The following is a 9177-nucleotide window of genomic DNA, read 5'->3' as shown; positions in this document are numbered from 1 at the left end:
ACCAGGTCCGGCGCCTGGAGCAGCACCACGCCCAGCTCCTCCGCAGGGACCGCTTCAAGGTGCTCATCTTCCAGGTGAGAGCCCCGCCCCCACCGCAGCCAACTCCTAAGCAGACGTGGGGCAGAGAGCTTTCGGTTCTGAGCAAGCCTGGGGAGGGAGATGGCTTTTTACTAACTCTTGGCCAACTTGGAAAAAAGGCTAACTTGGCAGAGTTGGGAGAGAAACCTTCTTTCTCGCTCCGGAAACTTGGGGAAAGAGCTCTCTTTTATTCTTATGAAATGTAGGAGAAACATCATTTTTACTCTTGGCAAACTTGGGGACAGAGCCTGTTTTACCAACTCCTAGCAAGCCTGTGGAGAGAGCTGGGGTGTTTTTTTTTTTTTGCTAACTCTTGGCAAACTTGGAGAAAATGCCCTTTATTATTTTGGTAACTCAGCAAATGTGGGGAGTCCTTTTTTTTCTAACTTTCAGCAAACTGTGGAGAAGGACCCCTCTTCTACTCTTAGCAAGCTTGAAGAAAGCGCTGGTTTTTGCTAACTCTTAGCAAACCTGAGGAAAGAGACCTTGTTTTGCTAACTCTTGGCAAACTTGAGAAAAGAACCACCTTTTAGTCTCAGCAAACTTGGGGAAAGGGCCATCTTTTACTAACTCTTAGCATATATGGGGAATTTTTGGAAAGAGTTCTTTTGTTGTAGAGTTTGGGGTTTTTTTTAAGCAAACTTGAAGAGCAGACCCTTTATTTTAGCAAACCCTTGGGAAAAGAGACCACTTTGTCAACTATGCTCCTAAAAACTGCTCTTGTACCCGCTCTAGGAAGCAGGACTGGGGCAGTGCTGTGCCTCCCTGTCACACTCAGCCTCACACCCTGCTCTGCTCCTCGGGCCCGTGGAGGGATGAGCTAAAAACTCAGCTAAGAATCAGCTTCCTGGGATTCTATCCAGTGATGGCAGCGGTTTGCATATTTTCCCCTTTTTAAGCAATGGTCTGGACAGAACACGGCGTGAGCTTTAGCTAAACACAGGACGTGTCTTTCACATCAAGACAGACCTCTGCAGGGCATGGGGGGGAGGAAGGAGAGGAGAGTGGGGCTGGAGCAACCACAGGCTGGGCACATCACCTCCTCCTCAGGCTGAACTCATCGGCTGCACGTTGCATCTGTCCAGAGCCAACTCTACCCCTTGGCTTGTTGAGGATTTTTCTAATTAAACAAACAGAAAACAACAGAGCAGAGATTGTAAAAGCTGGCAGGCCTGGCTAGTGTGCAGGCGCTTCCCCCAGAAAGGAAGCCCCCACCTCTCTACTTATTGTTCTTCCAAATTACTGTCCAGGCTTGCCAAGCCAGAAGAGTAGGAACTGTGGCATGTACCGAGCGTGGCGGTTTCCACCCTAGAAGGAATGTGGAAATTATTCCAGGGAGTGGGCAAAGTAAAAGACCTATTTTTTTCTGGACTTCTCAAAGTAATTTAAGATTCATTACTGGAAGTCAAAACATTGCCATCCCCCAGGCAGGGTTAGCTAACGACTGGCTCCTGCCTCCAGGTTCAGACCTAGACCTTGAACATTTCCCATGGGGAGGGTGCATCAGCTTGGCTGGCGGGAAGGTAATTTTGTGGCATTTCTGCTACCTGCAATTAATTAAGAGAATTAATTGAGAATTAAGGCCTTGCTATTGCAACGACAGCATCTTCCTCCAGAGAACCCAACTTTAGCATTTTAAGGTGACATAGTGTGTGGAAAACAGCTGTGTGGGGGCAGTTTTGGTTGCCTCAGCTAAGGATCCGTGTTGCGGCTTTGTTGTGTCAGTGATTTGCAGGTGCTGGGTAAAAGGAGTGGTAAAAGTCACCAAGAAGGGTTGGCAGGGTAAAGCAGTGTCCAAACAGGGGAGGGCTGGCTTGGCTTGTTTCCTGACACTAAGTAGTTTTGCAAAGTTAAGGCCTATGTAAACCTCCAAGTTCTTCCTTAATACTGGGTCCTAAAGTGCACAAACAGTACAGGTCCATGTCCCAGAACAACAGCTGAAGAAGATCTGCTGCTTCTCCACTGCCTGTCACAGGGGTGGTACCTTTGGACAGGAGGTCTGTTCATTGCTTTTACAAGGATTTAGTTGACTGTGTTCCCATCTCTTACTGGAAAATACGTTGTCATGGCAGGAGATGAACTGAGATTCCAAGCTGACACAGACCAGGAACACAAGCCCTAGGAAAAAAAAAAAAAACACACACACAAAATTCAGTTAAAAAAAAAAAAAAATCAGCTGTCAGCTGGGAATTTCTCCTGGCACTGGCCCATTGCTAAAAGGCAGCGTGGCTGTCTGGAAAACCAGGGTGGCCAGCAGAGCTTCCCAGGGCGTAGGAGGGCAGGCAGGGTGGGGAGCACCCAGGGTTTTGTCTGGTGAAGCCTGGGAGGAGCTGGGATTTTTCCACTGGGGAAGCAGCCGCACCCGGAGGGATGGTGGGTGCTCGCCAGGCTGTGCCCCTGTGCCAGCTGTTGGCCCGGGGAAGTGCCCTACCCCTGTGCCCACCTCCTCAAAGTCCCCCTGCAAGGTCTCCTCACCAGGTGGAGGTGGGATGACCTGGAAGCAGGACCACTGCCTCACTGGGATAACTCTGGAGAGGGGCAAGAGCAGAAGGCCAGCTGGGTTCTGTACTGCCCCAAGCAGGAATCCATGGAAAAACAATTGCAGGAAGGAGAAGTCACAGCAATGAAGCCATATTGACGCCAGATTTCTGTAAGAACAAAAGGGAAATCTGGATATATGAGACTTCCCTTCAGCTGGGGGATTCTTTTCTTCCACTGGAAAAAAAAAAAAACACAGTCCAAAATTTCACACTGCATGTTTCTCATTAGGGTCGCTTTGCCAGCATAAGAAGATAGGTCAGTAAGAGAATAGAAATACCCATTTGTGATTCAGTTCTGCACTCACCATACACCTCAAACTCCCTGATACTCGGAGGGAGCACTGAGCATAGCCAAAACACAGGCCTGAGCTCCAGCTCTGCATTTTATGAAACTCAGCTCGCCAGCATCAGCTTTCCCTCAGCGTACAGCGAGAATGAACTGCATTTAGAAAAGTTCAGCTATTTACATATTTTTCCATTAAAATGCTCTTAGTTTTCCTTCCCTAGACTGTCTGCATTGTTCCTAGTTTGCATATATTTCTTTAATTGGTGGCATGTTTTAATGGAGCTCCATTCCGAGTATTTGAGGATGCAGAAGTTATTACAAATGCCACAAGTGACACAGCAATTTAGCAAAACACTGAAGTGACTGTTTTAAAAATCCTCGTTAAGCTTTGGCATTGTTCCCCTCTGTTTTGTTCTCGCCACATGACCAGCTTTTTGGTCCTGGTTTGGTGGGGGTTTTTGTTTGCTTTTTTAGCTGCAAAAGCAAAAAGCAAGATAAAAAAAGGCTCATGTTTAATTTTTCAATTAAATGTCATGTTTACCAGTGAATAGGATAGATGAAATAAGTCAAAATTACAGCTTGGGGTCAAGCACACTGATATTGAAGCCCCTTTCAGATGCTGCTCTTGGTAAATGCTTCATCCTGAAATGAAGGAAGAGGAGGGCACAGGAAATTAGTCAGTTGGTTGTATCTTGTTGTTTGGGTCAGTGTAATAATCTTTTGAAAAAGCAGCTTCAACTCACAAATGAACAAGTGAGGGGAAACAGAAGAATTACAAGCCAATAATGCTATTAGGTCTAGCTGCCACATTTCACACTGGAGCCTTGCAGGGAGAATACTCTTACATTGATTAATGACAAAAATACCTCGTGTGGAAAATGCCAGCTCCCCTTCTTGAAGGCCATGGCCCCTTACAAGAAATCTAACAAAAATCCAAACCCAAGCCCACTGATTTCCCATATGTGGCATCACAGATTCAGCACTCCTGTGTAAATTCACTACCTGGTCACTCAGGCTGTCCAGTTTTGTAGCACACTTATGGATCTGATCTTCTTTCTGGTAAAAGACAGGGATGAGATTATACAATCAAAGAATCGCTTAGGTTGGAAAAGACCTTCAAGATCATTGAGTCCAACCATGACCTACAGAAAGTTCCCAAGAATGGCTAATGAAGTCCATAGGGAAGGCACTGATTTTAACTCTGTGGGTATTATCAGTATTAGCAAGAGCTGTTTTACACAGAACTTGCACTATTTTATTCGTCTCATGGAGAAAAGTAAAATTCAGAGGAGCCTACAGTTAAGCTCATCTGAGAAAACACAAGTGCTGGTTTTGAACTCGGGTGTGGAAAATGAAAAGATGTTTTGCTTTCTCAGAATTTTAGATTAGATCAAGAAGAAAAGATCAAAGTTCTCCTTTTTTTTTTTGGCATGGAAAATAGTTGCGCAGTTTGTAACGGTTGCGTTTTTCAGTGTATTGTTCTAGTCTTCCTAAATGAACTACCAGACTGCTTGAAAAATGTATTGAAACAAAATACAGCTGTCATAAAAACTTGTCAGACAAAAAAGTTATCCCTGGCCCACTTACAACGTTATCAGTACCTATTTGAAATAGAATGTTTGTTCCACCACAGAGTATTCCTACTATACCACCTTTGTACTTCCAAAGCATTTTATTTCGTTTTCATTTGCATTTTAGGAGTTCCTGTGATCCTAAGGTCTTTTAGAAATGTGAGATAGGAAAGCATGTCATTCCCCTTTGACAAGCAGTGTAATAGATGCCCAGGGGCTGATGTTTTCCAGGGCTACCCAGGAAGCTTAGACAGGTGATTTCTTTAATGCCACTACTCTCTGATAGCCAAAGACCACCTAGGACCTGCTTTTAATTGAATCATTAGCTCATTATTATGTAGTATATTTTTGTTTGTGGTTTTTTTCTTTATAAATATTGATAATCTGATAGTTTCCCTACTCATTCACAAACTTTATAAAAACTGAAACAAAATCTATGTCTATATTCTTCTGGAGGCTGCATGCAGCACTTCAGTTTAACATGGATACTGTAGAGACAGAGCTAAACTGACCTTGAGAAGAGCTGCACAGGCCCATCCCTGGCTCAGGCTAAACTGTAATCCATCTCGTATGACACCACTTTTCTAGATTAAAAAGTTACATTCCATCCTTACTCATTAAAATCAGAGTTTTCTGCACTATTCAGTCACTTACACCTGAATGATCAGCTTTTTAAAACTGTATGTGATTACCTAGGTTTGGAAAGAATGCACAAGACACAGATTATGCTCTACACTGAGTTCTCATGCCCTGGGGAGTAATGTAAGACTGCACCTACTCATGTAATCCAGATCTCATTAACAGCAGTGGAAAGAAAACAGAAATATTTGTACTGCTCTTAAAAGTACTGTACTTACAAATATGTGTTTTCACTTAAAGCTGGTGCAGGTTTTCTTCATTTTGTTATCTTGGTTACTGTTGCCCATAGTTGCAACAACATTGTAGGTGTGGGGAAAAGAACAGTGGACATATTAGATGTTCCACTGCAAGCAAAGGGCTTGGAAAGCTTCATCTGTGCCAGTGTAGCTGGCTGAGGCTGCTCATCTAGAAAGGTGTGCAGAAACTGTAGAAGGACATACAAGTTGTCAAACTGCCAACTTTTTTTTTTTTTGGATGCTTTTCATTTTTATATCCTTGAGGGTTATTCATCAACAGACTTGAATCTCAGTATATATTATTATATTCTGTGTATGTATGGTATAAAATGATTCTGCCTGTCCATGTGCATATCCTCACTGAGTTCCAGGGGTGCTACAAGGTAGTCAGGACTATTTTGTTTTTAAAAATGTTACAATGTCCTTATACAGCCTCAACAGCAAATTTAACCCAAGACACTCTTCTCTCCAGTGATCACAACTGTATGCTCAGTCCTGAAATAATGAGCATGAACTTTGAAGTGTATGTGGCCTTTTTCCCCCCTTAACTGTACACTCGGGCTCACTAGGGACAGATCTGAGACTATTACAACCATTTCACACAGCACTTACTGCCTTTTGTATCTAAAGATAAATACGGGGTGGGAAGAAAATCCTTCCAGTCCACGCGGCTAAGGGATATTGCATTGCACTCCTCTGAAAGAGAGACGGAGGGGGAGAGACGAGAGACTATGCAGATCTAAGGCATAACAATTCTGAAAGCAAAAGGGAGCGTGCGAGGAGCCTCGTTTTCTCTGCCTGCAAAGCCTACCAGAGAACAGAGTGTTCCTTGTGCTGCCTCTGAACTGCTCGGGGTTGCAGAGCTGCTGCGCTCGGAAGCCCTTCCTTACGAGTTGCAGCTTCTGCCCTTGTTCAGGCTGGTTTGTTTCCAGGTGCCTTCTTTCTTCCCATGCCCCTTTTTGGTTTCTAAAAAACATTCATATTCCTCTTAGCTACAAGTGACTTCTAGTGTTTTCCATGTGGTACAAAGTCCATTCATTTTTGTATGCCATAAACTTTCTTTTTCAAGGAGTTGTCCTGTCTGTGTTTTTACCAATTGACCAACCAAATTTAGTAACTTTTTTTTCTGTAAATAGCTGTAAAATAGCACATACTCTAAACATCATGGCTTCTCGGTATCAACAATCCATTTTTAACAGTGATATACATTTTTTCTGAAATACAGTGAAAGTGCTAACTGCATTTGCTATCTAAGATACCTCTCGGATGCAACCATCATCACTGCAGAGATACTTCCAGTCTTTGGCTAGAGAAACTGGAAGCTCTAGGGAGTTATGTGACTTTTGTAGGTCTATGTGGGGTCTGTAGTACAACCTCTTAGCCACCATACCATCCCTTCTCCCCAGGGATAGGTATGCAACTGTACAGCTAAACTCTTATTAAAGAGTATCTAATTCAAAGAATGGGATTTCCATTCTGTATACATTCCAAGTCACTCTGAAAGAGAAAACTTACAGCTGACAGCTCATTAGTCTTGAACTTGAACAGCTAATGGTTCAGTGGGCTTTGAGTGGCTTGTTACTCCTTAAATATACTGAAACAACAAGAGATGTTCAGCATTCTTCATCTCATCACAGGGGGAAGAGAAAAGTAATTGTTCAGGATTGCTCTTTGTTTATTAAATTTGTGTCCTGTGAACGATGAAACTCAAATATTGTCAATTCTTTCAGGAGGAAAATGAGATCCCTGCCAGTGTTTTTGCAAAAGAGCCTATTCCCAGCATTACAGAAGGAAAAGAGGAGCCCGCGGATGAGAACAAAACACTGGAAGAAACCTTGCACACCGTGGAGTTGGGTTCCGATGATGAAATGTTCCACGAGGATGATGATGTGGATGACAGCGCAGAGGAGAAAACAGAAGAATCGAGAGCTGAGAAAATTAAGAGATCTAGCCTCAAGAAGGTAGACAGCCTCAAGAAAGCATTTTCTCGGCAAAACATCGAGAAGAAGATGAACAAGATCAGCACAAAGATTGTCTCGCCTGAACGGAGAGAAAAGATCAAGAAAACCCTTACTGTACATCATCAGAAATCCTCTTCTTCAAAGAGTTCGGGTTTCAAAGTGTCTCCTCTGACGTTCAATGTGAAGAAAGCCCGTGAAGGAGAAAGCCCTGCTGACGCCGAGGACAGAGCAACAGAAGCTACAAGCAACGAGCAGGCTGAGAACGAGGACGAGGTGTCGTTCGCCGACACGCACTCAGACGTGACCCCTACCACCTCGCTGACCCAGGAGGGCAAAGCAGCAGCTGATGCCCTGCAGAAGGAAGGCAGAGTGGAAGGGAACGCCGTGATGAACAACATCGAGCTGTCCATCGTTGAAGACGACGAAGAGTATGGGATGCCTCTAGAAGTTTCCAGCCAGAAACTGTATGATGAGAGAAACAAGCCAGTCGGCGGGGAAACGGAACAATCTGATGAAGAAACCACCCAAGCAGCTGTCCTGCAGATAGACCAAACGGCGTAATCCATCGGAGCCTCCTGCCACCTCCCAGATACCTACGGTGTGACTTGGGCGAGTAACTGGTTTCTGCTACACAGGTGGTAGTAGCTATTCAGTTTCTTCCCTCCTTTTCTCTGCAGTGGTAATTTATTGCATCATGTTGGGATGCAGAGTGAAGACAGGCTGCAACGTGCTCTGTTTTCGGCCGAGTCACTGGTGTTTATTAATTTAGCGATGCTGTCAGCTGGCATAAGACTAGCAGGAGAAGAGTATGTCTAGCAGAAGCAAGCTGGTCTGCTGGCTTTCATAGAGTTAGGTCAGAGGAATGTACACAGAGTAGTCAAAACCCAAACATTTCTGCTCTGTTCTCTCTCAGTATTTCTCAGCACTGTGAGTAGTTTTATATGTAAATGTAGAAATACCAATGAGAACATTTGATTTCAGTTCCTAGCTATGCTCTGTGAATACTAACAGCCTCAGTAACTGTGCAGACACATAGAGTTTGTTTGGGGCTTTGCTCCGTGATGCTGTAAGGCTAAAAGAGCAGAGTACTTAGAGGGTGAAGCTGGGAAGTTGGTTCCATCCATTTCAGGGAGGGAAAGATTTTTGCCAGTAGTCTCTCTCTCTTCACTGAGATGAAATGACTAAGTTCAGGTGGAAACAAAAAGATGTTTTTCAATCTACCAGAGTTATGAAAGTACATTAATGACAAGCATGAATGTGTGATCAGTCACTGTACCTTTAAGGGATCAGAAATTGAAAAAAAAATAAATAGAAGGAATTTAATAGAAACCTGGAGACAGTCTGAAGAAAGTATGAGATTAAAAAAAAAAAGCAAAAATAAAACCCCACAATATTAAATCTGTACTCCCAGCTTAAAGAACATATACTCGCATAACACTAATTAATTCTTAGTTTTTATAGCAATATGTTATCAAACTTTGCACCTGCACAACGTTATATCTCAGAGTATTTTGAAAATAGCATAATTTATCTTTTTACAAATTATTTCATATATAGAGCTATATCTACACAGAAGAGTTAGATAATTACAGGGATGTAAGGACAATCTTTTCAAAAAGGTGAAGTACTCTTTTAGGCACATCTAAAGGGAACAAGGTGTTACAGATTGGACTTCATGGCAGGGATGAGTTTACATAAGGATAAGTCTGCAAAGCCACAAGATTTGATTCTCCTCTAATAACTTTCATCAAAGCCACCTACCTGCTCTCAAAATTACAATTCTGTAATTTTTCAGAATTAATTGAATATGAGAGGTTACAGGTTAGTTTGTTCACTATGAATGTTCATTCCTGTCACTTAAAGGTA

At 43.1% G+C, this 9177-nt stretch overlaps 1 protein-coding gene across 1 annotated transcript; it reads left to right on the top strand.

Moving 5' to 3' along the window:
- Nucleotides 1–5: 5 nt before the first annotated feature.
- On the top strand, nucleotides 6–7872 carry SDPR (serum deprivation response; the record flags this gene model as incomplete). Its single annotated transcript, XM_008941599.1, has 2 exons — nucleotides 6–74; nucleotides 7081–7872. Coding segments are annotated over 2 exons (861 nt in total), but the record flags the coding sequence as incomplete, so codon positions are not given.
- Nucleotides 7873–9177: the final 1305 nt, after the last annotated feature.

This window comes from Merops nubicus, unplaced genomic scaffold, assembly GCF_000691845.1.
Source record: "Merops nubicus isolate BGI_N331 unplaced genomic scaffold, ASM69184v1 scaffold926, whole genome shotgun sequence".
NCBI classification, from domain to species: Eukaryota; Metazoa; Chordata; class Aves; order Coraciiformes; family Meropidae; genus Merops; species Merops nubicus.
The sequence above is the reverse complement of the archived record's forward strand: the minus strand, read 5'-3'. Positions and strand labels throughout refer to the sequence as shown.